Below are 18787 nucleotides of genomic sequence, written 5' to 3'. Positions count from 1 at the left end.
TATCCTTGGACTGTAGTGGCGAGAAACGATACATTTTAAAACAAAACTGGATGCTGCATGTTAGTTAAAGCAGAAGTCTCTCAAAGGGTTAACAGCAACTTGAGATAACAGGCAGCTTGTGGTGTAATTGGATACCTTTCTTTCAAGTCAGTGAAACTCCAGCAAAGTTGCAGCTTGTGGTGTAATTGGATACCTTTCTTTCGAGTCAGTGAAACTCCTGCAAAGTTACGTTTTGAATTAATTAAAGGAAACCAGTGGATTTTGCCACCTCTTTGATAAAAGTTAATTATTTTAGCAAGCAATTGATTGAAATTGCCAGAATCTTAAGTTTGAATTACTTGAAATAATGTTTATCTCATTTTATTTGTGAATTAATAGAAACTTAAAGAAACTCACTGACAACATTTTTAAAAGTGTAAATCTGGAGATGACAGTTGACTTTGCTCCGGTATAAATCACCGCAGCTAACTGCTCCCTCATTGATAGCAGCCAACATTTTTGTGAATGTAAGAAAAACTTGTTAAAAGAAAAATTGTTAGGATAAAGAATTAATTAAGTTGTAAAAGTTATACAAGTTTGAGTTAAGCAAATCATAAATTCAGTTCTGAGTTGAGATCAGAGCTAAGCTTGCAGGTTGCAGTAATTCAATTTGAATTTTCAGCATTTTAAGTTTTAAAAGAACACTGTTAAAACCTTTTAAATAATTTTGCCAAGTAGTAAAAATTGCCATTGGTTATAAATAGGCAAATAAAATTTGTTTTTAAAAAAAGAGCCAAAGTATGAAAGCTAAAGAGTTAATTAGATTATGGAGACACTATTGTCAACATGAGAGGGATAAGATCATGTTATTAAGTTGACAAGAAAATGCTCTTAAAATGGGGATTCCAATTAGTGAAAGAGGGAACCAGAAAACTCTGGAGATCTTGAAAAAGGAGTGTGCATTCAAAAAAAACACGCAAGTAAAGAGAGGGTGGACTCGAGTAAAAAAAAAAAGGGAGCTACGTAGTTCAATGGCTGGCCTTGCATTGACAGAAGGAGATGAGGACCCAGAAAATTGGACCATGTCGGGTAGAGTCCCAACTGCGCCAGTAGCATTGTCTGCACTAATTCCGGAACCACCAGGGTATCACAATTTATATCCAGTCACTGCTGAATTCCCCTCAATATTGTGCTATGTTAATGCATTGCCTACCACCTTCCGTGACTACTGCCGTGAAATGTAATAACATGAATTGGACAGAGAACGACCCTTCTCAGATGGCCAGGGCAGTCAGATTTTATTGGAAGGAAGGTGTAGGCCAGGAAGGAGGCTCAGTTACAAAGATTAAGACTGAGTATGTAATGAAAAAGGATGATCTGAGACGGCCAGCACGGAAATATCCCACCGGGGTTTAGTTAATGACCTACTGCAGGCCCTCCTTATGCCCGCGCAGATTTCCGACCCCAGTTGATGTTGGTAATGAACAAGAAGATTATGCAGCACGGACAGCCACGCAAATTCAGCAAGTGATGGTGCCTAAAATGTTAAGTCAGACTAAACGATCTGCTATAAATAGGTCTGCTTCTGACAAACCAATGCCAACCATCCAAGACGTCATAAAGGTTACAGGAGGACGCTCCTGAGAGTGATAAACAAATGTGCAAACGGTTAGGTTGTACATATGATTCTGTTTCCTCTTTATGGACCACGCCAGCACATTAGACTTGTATGTCTGATGTACTGGCTTTATGGGTCATCGAATATGTACACTTTGCAACTCATTGTGGGGCTCGGGGGACTAGTGATTTGTTGCTGGACACTTGGTGGCACCCTAAAGTGCAGGGGTTGGCCCAGAGCATCAGTAATCGGTGTTTGATTTGTCAGCAATATAACACCGGCAAAGGTATCCCTTGTGGTATGAGGCAAATCCCGTTGCCCAGTGGTCCCTTTGAGACGCTCCAAATGGATTACATTGAGTTGGAAAGGTGTCAATGTTGTCAATATTATAAATATGTTTTGGTTATTGTGGATGTGTTCAGCAGATGGGTCGAGGTGTATCCGACTACCGATAATACCGACTTCCCATAACAGCTTCCCCGAACAGGCGCCGGAATGTGGCGACTAGGGGCTTTTCACAGTAACTTCATTTGAAGCCTACTTGTGACAATAAGCAATTTTCATTTCATTTTTCATTTCATTTCATAAAGCTGCTACTGTGGTTAAGGTTCTGAGGCAGGAAATCATTCCTCAGTACGGCATACCAGCTCAGTTGAGTTCTGATAACGGGCCTCATTTTCTTGGACAGATTAACATGCCTCCCTTCCCCAGCGCTGTTTTACAGGTGTGGAGCATGATGGGGTGGCTACGCACCGCCTGTGTAATCTTCGGCCTCGCCTCGCTTGGAGTGACATCGGCGGCGGAAATGGAAAAGGGAAATATCATCTACATATGTAACCCCAACCGAACTACAAGGACATTTTGTTTATGCAGAGGTGACGTTCTTCGTTGCCCCCATATACGAGGACATGGTATCGACTCATGGAAGGTCATCAGGTTAACGGACAATGCAGGACTTATGAAGCAATTGCACCGGTCCCGGCGATGGGAAGGGAACATTACATGGACATTGCCTTGTTTTTGGAGTACATGTAAATTTGATTTTGGATGTGTTAAGATTGGTGCCATAAAGGTAAAGTCAGACCGTGAGGAGAGGGTAGGAAGAGGTTGTGAGAGAGAGAGGGGGACTAGAGAGAGGACGGGGCGTGTAAGGAGGGGAGTACAACTAGAAAGTAGGTTATCAGGAGATACACTTAATTCATTTAGGACCCAGACTGAGGAAAACCCAGGTAGTATGAATCTCTTCTACCAGATTTACCACCGCTTGTATGGCCAGGGACGGGTTGTCTGCTACCCGAACCCCGCATCGGTGTCTAGGTTATTTTCTGTTTCACCGCTTTGGGGCATTCCCCAAACGGTGGTTCATTGTCAGCGTTCCGAGCCACCACCTGAGCAAGTCACTCTTCCTTATGATCCGGGTTCCGCACCACCGGCTATTTGCCTTCCCCTTCCTCGGGATAATTCCCACTCACAGTATGATAGGCTGCAATGGTGGAGGGCTTACATACCTACCCATTTCACTCCCAATAGAGACTCCCGGTCGTGTGAGAATTGTTTCAGCAGTGATGGGTACGGCTGTTTGCTGGTAGAGGTGGAAATGAATATAACATGTCTGTTCCCCACCTGTACGGACAGGTGGTGTCATATCACTCAGGCTTCTGGCCAATGCGTTTGTTACACCACCTGCCTTGTAATGAACGCCGGCCTCCAGCTCCTTTGTGGCTGGGCGAATGTCTCTCATATCACTGTTGGGACTAGGGCTTTCCGCATTGCTAGGAGGCCCGAATGGGCGTTCCAAAGCTGGGTAAACTGGGCTACTGTGGGATCCCTACTCAACCGATATACTGATTGTGATGCTAGCCTGTACACGGAGCAAGGATACTACTTTTTTTAATGGCACAGCGACCAACGTTTTGTCACCCCCATTTCCCCGCCAAATTGCTATCGGGACTCGAGTCCCTACCACAGTCCCCTGCCCCTCGGCGTGGATACTGCATAATCAGTTAGCACGCCGGAAGTCACAGCTGAATTCTGCGAGAACTGGAAAAAATCTCAGGTTCTCGCACCCAAACGGGGCCACTCAGCCGTGTGGGGAATTCTGAGCGTCTTGACACTGGGAGGTGTGGGGGGTTCCTTGGCGGTTAGCGATAGGAATTATTTTATGAAACCTTGGGAGCCCTCGGGGCAATAACCAAGGAATTGTCTCAGCTGCGGTTGTTTGCAATGCAGTACCGGTATGCATTTGACTATCTTCTGGCCTGTGAGGGTGGGGTATGCAACATAGTGCAGGGCAAGTGTATCATGGGAGTTCAAGACCTAACCGCTAACATCACTAAATTTATGGATCGCATACGGGATCACCTGGACGGAATGCAGGACCCTGGCTCTTGGGGTAACTGGGGATTTGGAGGTTGGAAGGACTGGTTGATAAATATGGCCATGTATTTAGCAGTGGCACTCGGCTGCATCTTTGTGGGCCTGGCCATCCTTAAATGCGTGATGGGTAGAATGTGGGGTGCACTTGAACAGATAGACCCCCCTAGAATCTTGGCTGTTAGGATCCACGAGGGTGCAGCAGATGAAGGGGGCTGCAACAGGAATTGGAAATGCAGTGACAAATCTTTTAGATGAGGGGCCGTAGCTACGGATTAGATAGGTTATCATGAAATGATAAAAGGAGGGAATGACAAATGTAATATAAAATAGTTAGTTCAAATATTAGTTACAGTAATGTGGATGTGATCAGTCTAATAGTAGTGAGTTCACAGACAAAGGATTTCAGAAAGCATGGCAAGGAAGGGGGAGGGGTGTCTGGTGGAGGATGGGAAAAGGATGATGGGTAACAAGAGGCCCAGGGTTAAGGAATGAGAAGTGAGCCAATTAGGATGTATGGCCAGGTCAGGAGGGGTATACGATGACCTATGGGAATTAGTATGTGAAACTTGATGCCATTTGAATGTATTTGCAGAGATCCCTTTGTCTCGGACCTCATTCGTTTCCAAGGGGTCCAGGAGACTGGTTCTGTGTTCCTGAGAAGCGAGTCAGACTTGCAAGTTGGTTAAAAATAAATAATACTATGCCTACAAATCCATCTCGAGTTTTATTGAGGCCAGACTGACGGGTAAAGAATTCAATGTTTTGTCATAACTAATCTGTGCCCTGCACCCGTGCCAACTTACTCAGTGTCTAATTGTTTAGCCTTACGGGCCCTTTGACTACGCCTAGGTGGTTCCCCAGATGGTACAGCAGAACTGGAGGTGGACTCCTGCGATTCCTGCCCTCTGACTCGGGATCCCTTTGGCGGCCGTTTCCTGGGGCATCCTGGCCTCGATGGGCCAGGCTGCAGCCCGGGCGACTGGGATGGTGAGCTGCTAGCCTGTCCTCCCCGTTGCCCACCCCATGCACCTGGTACGGAAGGGGGGGGGGGGGGAGTCCAAGGTGCTGCAGTGTTCCCAGACCTCCCCTACAGGGGGACCAGGGACGGGCGCCAGCAACGCCTCCTCCCTTGGAGTGCCCGATGGCCCCCGGCGGGGCCTCTACATGGGTCGGGGTGCGAACGGACTGGCCATCCGACGCCCCTCCGACACCTGGCGCTGCCAGTCCTGGAAGCCCATGCTGGTATCGACAAGGGTCTGCAGGTTTGCAGCCATGGAGCTCAGGGAGTTGGCCATCCGTGTCTGTGACTGTGCGACGCCAGTCAGCAGCTGGGCAATGGCGCCGATGCCCTCAGCGATGGCCTGCTGAGACTGGGCCATGGCCTGCAGGGATTGGGCCACAGCTTGGAGCGCCTCTGCCATCTGCCTCTGGCGCTGGCTTATGGCCTCCTGTGAGAGGGCAGCCATGTCCTGGGCCACAGACGCCGCCTGCACGGAAAGCCCCAGGCCTCGCATACTGCTCCCCATGTCTGACACCGTCGCACCCATTGCCTCCACCGGGGACGCCACCCGTGCGGTGTCGGCCTGGATGGCACGCATGACCGGCACCACTCCCAGCTCCTTGACGCGGGTGCGCTCCTCCACCTGCGACTGCAGCCGCTGCAAGCCGGCCGTCACCCTCTTCGCTCGTCCCAGGTTCGGTGGTTGCATCGGGGCTATGGGTGGGTGTGGTAACTCCAGGAACCCGGGACCCATCTGGGCGGCAGATGTTCGCATGCGCCGGGCTGCCCTCCGACCACCCGGCCCCTCTGCTGCTCCTACCTCCACCTGCTGTACCGGGACGGCTGTGTTGTGTGCACCAATGAGTGTACCAGACGCCTCATCACTAAAGTGCCCAACCGAGGTGAGCGTCTCTGCGATGGTGGAGGGTGTTGGTGACAGTAGTGGCGTTATGTCGTGCTCTTCGTCCCACTCTGAGTCCATGGCACTTTGGGGTGGGGGTTCGTCTCCACCCATCCACTCTGTGTCACTGTCCTGTATTTCGGTTTCCTGGGTAGGAGTCTCCTGGGTAGGAGTGTCCTGGGTAGGGGTGTCCTGGGTAGGGGTGTCCTGGGTAGTGGTTTCGTGGCTCGGCTGCGACGGGGGCCTGTGGCTGCCCCGCTCATCGCTGGGTGGCATACGCCTGCGTCGCCACAACCGCACGAGACGGGAGCGTCGCCTCCTTATTGCTCCAGGTCTCTCCGTCGCCCGTGGTCGCCCTGGGGCATCCTGCGGGCGCCGCGTGCCAGAGGGTCCGGGTCTCTCCGTATCCCGTGGTCGCCCTGGGGCATCCTGCGGGTGTCGCGTGCCAGAGGGTCCGGGTCTCTCCGTATCCCGTGGTCGCCCTGGGGCATCCTGCGGGCGTCGCGTGCCAGAGGGTCCGTGTCTCTCCGTATCCCGTGGTCGCCCTGGGGCATCCTGCGGGCGGTCGGCATCTGCGGGGATGGATGCCTCGACGTTTGCTCCTCCGATATACAATGAAGCATGCATGGTTAGACACGCAGGCGGTGATCAGGTGATATGGGGGAGGAGGGATATGGGGGAGGGGGGATATGGGGGAGGGGGAATATGGGAGAAGAGGGATATGGGGGAAGGGGATGTGGGGGATATGCGGAGGGGGATATGAGGGAGGGGGCATATGGGGGAGGAGGGATATGGGGGAGGGGGGATATGGGGGAGAGGGGATATGGGGACGGGCTGTCGGTGGCTCACTTGCTGGTGGGCCCCCGACCTCTCCCGGTCCGCCAGCCAGATCCAGGGCCCTTTCCTCCTGTACGGTGAGTGGCCTCTCATCAGCTGGGCCCCCTCCAGTCCTCTCATGCTCCCTATTGTTGTGTGTGCGCTTCTCCTGTGGGGGACGGGTGGGTGGCAGGGGTAAAGGGCAACAGTGTTAGACAGGTATATGAATGCACGCCATCGGCTGCGCGTATAGTGCAGAGGTTAGGGTTAGGGTTGGTTTCACCTGGGGGTGTGCCGCACATCGGGCGGGGGGGGGGGGGGGGGGGACGGGACTCACCCTGGCTGCCCTGACGAGGCCGTTCACCTTCTTGTGGCACTGGGTGCCTGTCCGTGGTGTCAGAGCCACAGCGCTGACGGCCTCTGCCACCTCCCTCCACAGACGCCGGCTGTGGCGTGGGGCGACCCTGCGGCCGTGTCCGCGGTACAGGGACTCCCTCTTCTGCTCCACTGCGTCCAGGAGCGCCTCGATGTCGCGGTCCTGGAACCTTGGGGCTGCGCGGCGGACGGCTATCCTGTTGGGTCTTCTGGGGTGGAGGGGGCGCATCTTTTGAGCCGTCACGCCCTGCGGCGTCAATGACGCCGCACGGCGGGTGACGCCATCGCGAATGGCGTCACGCCGCTGCTAGGCCATTCGGGGCAGGAGAATTTCCGTTGTTTGGGGGGGCCCGACCCCGGAGTGATCCGCGCCGTTTTTGGCGCCGGGTCCCAGACATCGCGCCAGTTTTCAGAGAATCCCGCCCCTGATCTTTCCGCTCATCTTCTCTACAGTTTAAGCACTATACGCCAGATACTTCACCCGCTGTCTATGTTTATGCATTTTCATTATGTATCCTCGTGTATTTATCATATGTTCTATGTTTTCATGTATGGAGCGATCTGCCTGGACTGTACGCAGAACAATACTTTTCATTGTACCTCTTAAAAATCTAATCTAACTGATTGGATAGATAAAAGGAATTCGATGTGTATGGAATTCAGAAGGTGTTCATTCAATAAGTTGTCTCACAGGGGCTTGTTGGAAGAATTCAGGTCTATTGTATATGAGAAAATTAGTATCTTAGTTAACAGGCAGAAAATAGAGTTACGGTAAATTTGTGTTGCTTGGAGTAGAAATGGGTTGGACATGGTGTAGTCAGCTGTCCTTAGATTCGAGAATGATGTTTACTCAGGGTCTCGAGTTTCCACCATTGGTCTTGACCCACAGATTTATGGGCACATGTGACAGGAGGTCCCAAGATAAAGTGGGATCCAGAGCACAAGATTTGTTTCTTTTTCTTTCCTTCTCTGCCACTGCTCTGCTTTGTCATTAAGATGTTGTGACTCAAACTATGAAGCAGCTTGATAGACAAGTTGTCGCCACTCTGAATGAGTGGTAGCAATCATCACCGAGTCATGAATGTCAATGCTGCCATACTTCAAGGACAGCTTCAGAGTGTTTATGAAGTGTTTTCTTTGTCCTCCCCTGGAATGTTGACCATTTGAGAGTTGAGAAAACGGAGCTGATATATTGGATGATGTACTTTCCAGTCAATGCTGAATCCACTTTTATGCACAGAATGTGCAGATGATTTCTACTTGGAACACAATCTCAAAATTCACAGAAGATGTATCAGTGGACAGTGAGAATCATTTTGGATTATTTAAATTAAAAGTTAGCATTGACACAATGTATTGAAAGACCTTTCTCTGTGCTGTAGGTATCTCTCATCCTATGGAATCAAGGCTCTAATAAATGATGTATTTCACAGTGTTAATGTTGGGCTTTGAAGTCTTTGTTGAATTTTGTATAGCTCTCAAAACATGCAGTCAGTTAGTTTACATTGCTCTGCGCTATTTAGCAGTTGCCACACATCAACCGGAGGCATTCTTGGATATTCAACAGCGATCAGCACGGGGAAATTAATTAACTTTGTAAATTGTTGGCAAACCTGCAGATTTCTTGTCAGAACAATAACTTAACAGAACCTGCCATAAAATGTTAAACTGAAAAATCAGTTTGGGAAAAAATTTTGAGATGATGTGAAAAATGCCTCAGTTATTGAATTTATACGTAAACAATCAGATGCTTCTTTTGATAATGTAAACAAATCATATTGAATTGTTGGCAATTAATATATGCTTCCTATACAAAGAAAACTAATAACAGTCCAAAAATATCCAAACAAAATAACTGTATAATTCATTAAGTAGGATGAATGAATTTCAGATTATACTTTACTATTCAGTTATTCCAAATATCTTGAAGCACAATATGCACAATATATGAACAATGAAAACTGAAATGAAATCTTTGCAAAGTACATTTTTTGCAACTTTAGTTTTAAATTTGTTAAACAGCATAGAACAAAACAGCTAATACTTACTGTCTGTATCAAAGACCATACCCAACCAAATAGTTCCAGACTGTGCAGTTCCTTTAAACTGGCGAACAATGAACTTGTTTTCCATTTCATTAAGAATGCTGACGATATTACCACCTGGGGCTGAGGGAAAAGTAATAGTCACAAATGAAATATGAAGTGATCACAATTAAAGATTGAATGTTTGGCAAATTTAATTGGTTCAAAAGATATCTTCAAACCCAATGAATGAGGCAGTCTGCATTCCTCAATGTCATGTTAAATTTGGTAATTAGCTTGAAACATGCATTTAGTTAAATTATTTTAAGACTAGAGTTAAATATGAAAAACTATATTTGTTTCATTGTATTTTGTATTGTAAATGTTACTTAATGGTTCAAAACAAGTACTTTAGTTTGCCATATTAACTTAAGTTGTATTTCGGTTGAAAAAATATTCAGTTTAACAAAGAACAAAGAAATGTACAGCACAGGAACAGGCCCTTCGGCCCTCCAAGCCCGTGCCGACCATGCTGCCCGACTAAACTACAATCTTCTACACTTCCTGGGTCCGTATCCCTCTATTCCCATCCTATTCATGTATTTGTCAAGATGCCCCTTAAATGTCCCTATCGTCCCTGCTTCCACCACCTCCTCCGGTAGCGAGTTCCAGGCACCCACTACCCTCTGCGTAAAAAACTTGCCTCGTACATCTACTCTAAACCTTGCCCCTCTCACCTTAAACCTATGCCCCCTAGTAATTGACCCCTCTACCCCGGGGAAAAGCCTCTGACTATCCACTCTGTCTATGCCCCTCATAATTTTGTATACCTCTATCAGGTCTCCCCTCAACCTCCTTCGTTCCAGTGAGAACAAACCGAGTTTATTCAACTGCTCCTCATAGCTAATGCCCTCCATACCAGGCAACATTCTGGTAAATCTCTTCTGCACCCTCTCTAAAGCCTCCACATCCTTCTGGTAGTGTGGCGACCAGAATTGAACACTATACTCCAAGTGTGGCCTAACTAAGGTTCTAGTGTGTTTAGTGTGTTTTTAATTCTTCAAGACATCAACTATCTTCAATAATGTGTATGCGACACAACCATACAAAGTATTTAAAAAGGTAAAATCTGTTCACTTGTTAATTTCCTGGTACAACTTGAAAATCTAACAAGGCATTTTTCCTAACCAATATTCAAAATGGATTCGCCAATTTAAAAGGCTGAAAACATTTCAACAATGCAGGACAAGAATATTTTATACTGCACATAGGAAGTGATCTGGCAGCACAGCATTTGAAGTTCTTAATGCACAATTTGAGACCGAATGGGATACATACACGGTATGTATCCGGTATGGCGGCATGGTATCACAGCGGTTAGCACTGTTGCTCCACAGCTCCAGGATCCCAGCTTCGATTTCTGGCTTGGGTCACTGTCTGTGCGGAGTCTACACGTTCTCTCTGTGACTACGTGGGTTTTCTTTGGGTGCTCTGGTTTTCTCCCACAAGTCCCAAAAGGCGTGCTGTTAGGTAATTTGGACATTTTGAATTCTCCCTCTGTGTACCTTGTTGCCAACATTGTTGCCTGTTTCGATCCCACCAACGTCGCCAATACTGTTGCTAATATTAATGATGTTGGTGAACCACAAGCCTTCCCTTATATCGATCAAATGACCACACAACCAGTTAGTTAGTTCAAAAGATGGTTTATTTACATACACAAGGGTTACCTCGTCATACAAACACAATATCTACTACAAGTTAAACTACACCTATCAGCTATAATAACCTATACTTATTTTCAGGGCGACCGGCACTGTGCAAATGGATAAGGCCTTTATCTGGATTTCACTTCGCTGGTTCGAAGAAAGTGGCTCTGTCTCTGCTGGACTCATCCGTCAGGTAGCGATCGTTGGTCTTGAACTTGGCTGGCTGTTCCTGCTACAATTGGTTTGGCACAGGCCGGATCCAAAAGAGACAGAATACATGGCTGTGCTCTCTTTTCGCGCTCTTTGGGGCGGTCCTTAACCTTGGACCCAATAGTTCAACAGGGCTCTGATCACTGTCTTCGATTTTGGCCAATAAAGGGGCGGGTGCCTTGGTGGCTGGGTGGGTCCTTAGCGGTCATTGACCTTGACAGTTGTGCTTTCTGAGTAAAGGGAGTGGCGCCGATCAGTCTGTGGCTGTACCGGTTGCTTGATTGGAGTTCTATTGTCCTGGGAAAATGGGCCATTAAAATGCAAACGAGCTAGGGGTTTCGATCAGGTCTGGTTACCTGTGTTTCAGTTACACATAGGCTCTGTATCTGTCTGAGTCCGGGGTTGGCCATAATTCCCATGGTCCTTTGCAGGTGGCCATCTTAGATGGCTACAACCTTGGAGCCACCTGGGTTGGCCACTTCCCGACTTAAAATGGAGAACCGCAAAGACTAAAGGGAAGTTCAGCCAACACAGGCAAAAACGAGCAAGTGCAGAAATCCTGTGTATTGGAACTTGCAAAAACCAGACAGCACTGAAACCAGCAGCCATCTGCATAGTAATGAGCGATTCTCAGGCACAATTGATACACTTCAGGTGAATAAGGCCAAGCCAGACTCCTCGGCGCCAGCAGGAGCCAAGACAAAGGAAGGCCAACGGACACTCAGGGACCGCCCAGCGATCAGGGAACAACTCCAGTATTGGAGAAATCGATCCAAGTGATCGGAACGCAGTCCAATAACTTGGAACCAGGTACGGGGTCTGCCCCGAAGGGCGGGAAGCCCCTGGGGACTATAAAGTAAAGTCCCCAAGTTCAAATCGTCCTTCTTGGCAGGGTCACTCAACAACGCGAATCAACCCGAGAGTGAACTGCCCAGCTGCCGCACCAACCAAGTAAGTCTCCAGTCAACGCTCGCTACGAGATAGGTGCTCCTAGCTACAAGTCCATACCAGCTTTTGAATCCTGCAGACTCAGGACCTGAACGAAAGACCATTTGTTCCCCTGACCTGGTGGGCCAATTCCGAAGCTAAGTATAGGCCTTTTAGTGATAGAAATAGTCTAGTAAGTAGAGTTTATGCATAAGTAGTGGCTTACTGTACATAAAAAATGTGTTTTGATTTGAATCTTACTAATTGGTGTGTTGAGTTATTGATCAGTACTTGAACTTGAACCTCGTGGCGGTATCATAAAGATACCTGGCGACTCTAGAGCAAAGGTGAAACAAACAGAGCAAATTACGAATTAAGAGCCAACGAAAAGTTAGCAACATATTACTGGCGACATCCTGACGGGACCCGACTTAGAAGTGGCTTTACCACTCCGGGAGAACCCAAAATTTGAATCAGAAATCCAATTGGGAACAGAAAAACCACAAGTGTTCAAGCAGTTCTGATCAATCATCATAATTCGGAAGCGTGTTAATGCATGCGTAACTAACAGGGCTATAAGGTAAAACTGATAGATTTTTATTGCGAAAAACTGTCAGGAGTTTGTATTCCGGAAAATAGCGAAAGCCGTACCCGTAATTACAGCACCGCCTTAGTACCCCTCGTTCCAAATTTTAAGAGAGTATTTAGAGAGGAAAGATGGCAATGCAGGCAATGCAACGCCTCATGAACCCTGAAGAATTTGTGGTCGCAGCAACCAGCAGCAGCGAAGGACAGTGTCCCATTTGGGAAGAGGAAATCAGGAAGTACCTCAAAGGGAAAGGATGGCCCCTTTGGAGTGAATTCTGTGAGAATAAGGAAACAGGACCCGGGAGTATAGAACATACTTAGTGGGAGAACCTGTCAGAAATTCATAAGAAAAGCTTGGGAAAAGCTTGCAAGCCGGTGGCAATCGTGTCCTGTCTGGCACAATTGCAAGGCACAGAGGAGGTTGTTCGGACGCTCCGTAAAGAGATAGAAGGAGTACATCGAATGAGCAAGGTCGATGTAAGTGAGGTTGAGAAAGAGAACATAGAGTTGAGAAAGAAGTTGGCAGCAAAGGACAGAGAGGTGGATGATGCCAAGCGGGCACACCAATCTTGTCTGGCGCACCTAAGAAGCTTCCAGACACAGTACGAAAAGGCCTATCAGGACACACAATGTGCAGTCCTGGTAAGAGAGGAAACAGAGAAACAGGTAGAGGCATTGCAAAGGCAGTGTAGCGACCTGAAAGCAGCATTACGAGCACTCCATGCTACCACCACGGAGCACAGACAGAGCTCACTAGATCATGCGAAGTGCAGGAAGCAGATTGCAGAACTGCAGTCTTTGCTTTCAGTTCAGAATGGATTCCACAGCACCTCTGGATCCCAGTTAGATACAGAAGACGGCCCGGATTGGGAAGAATTAAATAATATGTTCAGGGAACATGTGCGCAAGGAAAGCCCCAGAAGAGAAAAGCGCCCCAACCCCCCACAGAGCCGATAGTTCAGGCACCAATGAATCCAGTAACCATCCACCGCACAGTCACATCGGACGGAGATACAGAATTTCTTTATACCACCCCCTTAACAGTGACCCAATTACGGGACGCGTGCGAGAAAATCACACCATTCCTCCCCACCTCAGACCCCCACCACTTCTTTGCTGGAGTAAAGCAGCAGGCGACCATGTACGGCCTGGATGAGCATGAGCACGTGAAGCTCACAGTTTTGAGTTTAGACCCTTCGGTTGTAGCAGCCCTTCCCGACCCACAGAATGTAGGAGAAGGCACCCTTGCAGAGATGCACGCAGCGATCCTAGATGCGATCGGCTACAACAGAGGTGACCCAGTAGAAGGCCTGAATAAGTGCAGGCAGAAAAAGACGGAACACCCCACAGCGTTTGCTGGACGCCTGTGGATCCATTTCACAGCCGTTTTCAGCAATTTGTCCCAAGAAGGTATGGCCAAATGGACCTGCACCCTTATCTCCCATGCCACAGAGGCAGGACAAAAAGCCTGTCCCAATTATGACCCCTCAGAAGAAGCGCATAATGAGAAATGGGTTTTAAAGAGATTGTCCTGCACCTGGGAGCAATCTGTCCAAAACAAACCCGCAGTTAAGAAACCCGAGGAACAGCAGGCAGAAGCAGACATCCAAGCGGTGAAAACGCAACAGCACCCCGCATGGGTGAACAAAGGCAGGACCAGCCCCCCCACAAAAGCCACAGGAGTGTTACAACTGTGGACAGTTAGGACACTTTGCACGAGAATACAATGCCCCACGAAAGCCACAGAGAGCCCAGCAGGCAGGCACTCTGAATAAGAATAGGACAGAGCCCATACATAGTGTGAGCACCCGTTCAGACCAGACGGACCTGAACGGAACGGACTGACAGTGTTCGGGCTCCCCCAGTTGGGTCTGCGACACCCTTTGGGATAGGTCCGGCCGACCAGTGGTTGCAGCTAAGATACGGGGACAGCCCATCGAATTTCTCTGGGACACAGGAAGGTCCTGCACCACAATTAATTCCTCCACCATGTTTCAGAAAGACACGTGGCCCACGACAGCCACAATCACCCTCAGCGGCTTCACAGGCCACTCACAGCAGGGACACGTCACAGCCCCAGTACCCATTCAGATTGGCAATATAACGACAAAGCACCCCATAGTTTTAGTCGATCTACCCCGCACAGCAGAACAAATTTTGGGAATTGACTTTATGACTTCCCACAACCTGTCCTTTGATCCAGTCAACCAGTGTGTCTGGAAAATGGCAAAATCCGCAAGAGCCCCCGCAACGCTCACAATAGGTGAATACGCAAACAAGATTAGTGCAGTCGGCGAATTTTGGTTTGACCCGACCACGATTAGCACAGACAAGCCGGTTAGGGCAGTTCTGCAGAAGCACAGGACAGCATTCACGACCCACAAACACGACTGTGGCCGGATGACTGGTGATGCCCTTGCTGAGCAGGAATTGACGCAGTTCGTCGCTCATAAAAGGAGGACCCCCTATCACTGTGTATGTACGCGGGGAACCCGAACAGTGTAAAGATACCCTGGAGGGCCTTGATGACGGTGTTTGCGGTCATGTCTGGGCAGGGGATGGCGAATGGGAACCGGGAGTATTCGTCAATCACGTTCAGGAAATACGTGTTGCGGTCGGTGGAGAGGAGGGGGCCTTTGAAGTCCATGCTGAGGAGTTCAAAGGGACGGGATGCCTTTATCAGGTGCGCCCGCTCTGGCCGGTAGAAGTGCGGTTTGCACTCCGCGCAGATTTGGCAGTCCCTGGTGACTGTCCTGACCTCCTCGATGGAGTAGGACAGGTTGCAGGTCTTAATGAAGTGGAAAAAAACGAGTGATCCCGGATGGCAGAGGTCCTCGTGGAGGGCTCGGAGGCGGTCCACTTGTGCGGTGGCACATGTGCCGCGGGACAGGGCATCAGGAGGCTCGTTTAGCTTCCCAGGACGATACAAGATCTCGTAGTTGTAGGTGGAGAGTTCTATCCTCCACCGTAAGATCTTGTCGTTCTTTATATTGCCCCGCTGTGCATTATCAAACATGAACACCACCGACCGTTGGTCAGTGAGGAGAGTGAATTTCCTGCTGGCCAGCTAATGCCTCCAGTGCCGCACAGCTTCTACTATGGCTTGCGCCTCTTTTTCGACCGAGCGAATTTCTGAAGCATGGAGGGTACGGGAGAAGGCCACGGGTCTGCCCGCTTGGTTGAGGGTGGCAGCCAGAGCTACGTTGGACGCATCACTCTCGACCTGGAAGGGGAGGGACTCGTCAATGGCGCGCATCGTGGCCTTTGCAATGTCTGCTTTGATGCGGCAGAAGGCCTGGCGGGCCTCCGTCGACAGGGGGAAAATTGTGGACTGGATTAGGGGTCGGGCTTTGTCTGCGTAGTTGGGGACCCACTGGGCGTAATAACTGAAAATCCCAAGGCAGCGCTTCAGGGCCTTGGGGCAGTGAGGGAGGGGGAATTCCATAAGGGGGCGCATGCGTTCAGGGTCGGTGCCTATAACTCCATTTCGCGCCACGTAGCCGAGGATGGCTAGGTGGTCGGTGATAAAGACGCATTTATCCTTATTATACGTTAAGTTAAGGATTTTCGCGGTCTGGAGAAATTTCCGGAGGTTGGTGTCGTGGTCCTGCTGGTCATGGCTGCAGATGGTGACGTTATCCAGCTACGGGAACATTGCGCGTAAGCCGTATCAGTCAACCATTCGGTCCATCTCGCGTTGGAAGACCGAGACCCCATTAGTGACACCAAAGGGAACCCTTAAAAATTGGTAGAGCCGCCCATCTGCTTCAAAGGCAGTGTACTTGTGGTCACTAGTGCGGAGGGGTAGCTGATGGTAAGCGAACTTGAGATCCACCGTGGAGAAGACCTTGTATTGCGCAATCCTGTTCACCAGGTTGGATATGCTGGGAAGAGGGTACGCATCCAGCTGCGTAAACCTGTTGATGGTCTGACTGTAGTCAATGACCAACCTATGTTTCTCCCCGGTCTTTACCACCACTACTTGAGCTCTCCAGGCACTGTTGCTAGCTTCAATTACCTCTTCCCTCAGTAGCCTTTGGACCTCTGACCTGATGAAGGTCCGGTCCTGGGCACTGTACCGTCTGCTCCTGGTGGCGACGGGTTTGCAATCCGGGGTGAGGTTCGCAAACAGGGAAGGCGGGTCAACCTTAAGGGTCGCGAGGCCGCAGACAGGAAGGGGGGGTATAGGGCCGCCGAATTGGAAGGTCAGGCTTTGCAAGTTACATTGGAAGTCCAGCCCCAGGAGTGTAGCCGCGCAGAGGTGCGGCAGGACATAAAAGGCGGAAATTGTTGAATCTCCTGCCTTGGACAGTGAGGTTCGCTAGGCAGAACCCCTTTATCTCCACCGAGTGTGACCTCCGGAGGCCAGGGAGATTCTTTGGTTTACAGGGTGGGTAAAAAGTGAACAGCGCCTTACCGTGTCAGGGTGTATAAAGCTCGCCGTGGTCCCAGAGTCGATCAGGCAAAACGTCTCGTGGCCGTTGATGAACACCGTCGTCGTTGCAGTTGTGAGTGTCCAAGGTCGATTTTGGTCCAGCGTCACCGAGGCCAGATGAGCAGTTGCGGGTTGTGATCGGGCAGCATGTAGTCGGCCATGCTGGGGGCCTGGTGCCCCATCCAAGATGGCGTCTCCCATGGATTGCACATGGTGGTCGGGGATGGACAAAATGGCGGCGGGGATGGACAAAATGGTGGCGCCCATCCGTCCAGCGTGGTGGCCGAGGGGCAAGATGGCCGCGCCCGTGGGTCGGACGTGGCCCTAGGATAGGGGGGTGGCGGTGAGTGCTGGCCGCCTGGGGCCCGAGGAGAAGATTGCCGCGGCGGTCCGGAGTCGCTGGAGACCGCTGCCACGGCTCGTGCTTGGCAGACCCCCACAAAATGGCCCTTCTTGCCGCACCCTTTGCAGGTGGAGGTGCAGGCCGGGCAGCGCGTGCGGGGATGCTTCGCCTGCCCGCAGAAGAAACAGCGTGGCCCGACGGAGTTAGCGGGCCGTCTTACAGCGCAGGCCTGCAGGGACACGGGGAAGGTCAGTGGGGCTGCCGCTGCGGGATGCCACGCAGCCCAGGGGGCCGCCGCGCGGTCGGGCGCATAGGACTGTGCGTTTCTGGAGGCAACATCCATGGAGCCTGCCAGGGCCCGTGCCTCTCTCAGTCCCAGTGTGTCCTTTTCTAAGAGTCTTTGGCGGTTCTCGGAGGAGCTCATACCTGCTACGAAGGCATCCCGGATTAGACGTTCTGTGTGCTCGCTGCCCGAAACTTGCGGGCAGCCACAGTTTCTGCCCAGCACCAGTAGCGCACGGTAGAAGTCCTCCAGCGATTCCCCAGGGCTTTGCCATTTAGTTGCGAGCAGGTGACGTGCGTAGACCTGGTTTACAGGGCGGATATAATGTCCTTTTAACAGTTCGATCGCAGCATCGTAGTCCTCCACCTCCTCGATGAGGGTGAAGATTCCAGGGCTTACTCTAGTGTGCAGGAGATTGAGTTTCTGTTCTCCTGAGGGGGTGCCTCCGGCCGTCTCGAGGAAGCCTTTAAAGCACGCCAGCCAGTGCTTAAATATCGCCGCCGAGTTCTCAGCGTGGGGGCTGAGTTGTAGACACTCCGGCTTGATTCGGAGATCCATTCTTTCAGCTTAAGTCTAGTCGATTAAATTGATGCACAATCAATTAAACGCAAAGACGAGGTTGTAACATAACTGAAGGCTTTAATCGACTAAAACTGTTCCCCAGCAGCTTCGGTAATGAAAATGAGGGCTGCTGGGACGGCACCGGTTCTTATACCCCGCCCGTCAAGGCGGAGCTACGTACCAACAGCCAATGGTAAACCCCTAGGTTTAACCAATGGTCTTCAGCCTCTTGTGTACTGTAATAGCTGATAATACCACAGGGGGTGAGGCCCACATAGACACAGCGAGAATGTGCAAACTCCACAAGGACAGTGACCCGGGTCCTCGCTGCTGTGAGGCAGTAGCGCTAACCACTGCGTCACCATGCCGCCGCGACTATTAACTAAATAAACACTCAAGCTTCTCACCAATCAGTTCCTCTACTTGTGCTGAGATCACTCCTTTATAGGCATTTAACTTAAATATTTTACTTAATTCTTATTATCTATATACCTCAGATTTTAATGTACTGAGAAATCTGTTAACGTTTATAGTCCTCTATTTAATTCAAGCTTTAATCCTACGCTTGATTAATTTAGCATGCACTGATTGTAATTAAGATACATTATCAAATGTACAATGTCTAGAATGTAGATAAGTTAA

At 49.7% G+C, this 18787-nt stretch overlaps 1 protein-coding gene across 4 annotated transcripts in view; it reads right to left on the bottom strand.

The window, feature by feature from the left end:
• Window positions 1-18787, bottom strand: part of LOC140389925 (CD302 antigen-like) — a 94770-nt gene that overhangs the window by 57624 nt on the left and 18359 nt on the right. For all 4 annotated transcript variants that reach the window (XM_072474607.1, XM_072474588.1, XM_072474597.1 and 1 more), the window contains one exon: window positions 9114-9233. In XM_072474607.1, the coding sequence (XP_072330708.1) occupies window positions 9114-9233 (120 nt within the window). The remainder of the gene's footprint in view (window positions 1-9113; window positions 9234-18787) is intronic.

Source organism: Scyliorhinus torazame, chromosome 2 (genome assembly GCF_047496885.1).
Source record: "Scyliorhinus torazame isolate Kashiwa2021f chromosome 2, sScyTor2.1, whole genome shotgun sequence".
NCBI lineage: Eukaryota > Metazoa > Chordata > Chondrichthyes > Carcharhiniformes > Scyliorhinidae > Scyliorhinus > Scyliorhinus torazame.
The sequence above is the reverse complement of the archived record's forward strand: the minus strand, read 5'-3'. Positions and strand labels throughout refer to the sequence as shown.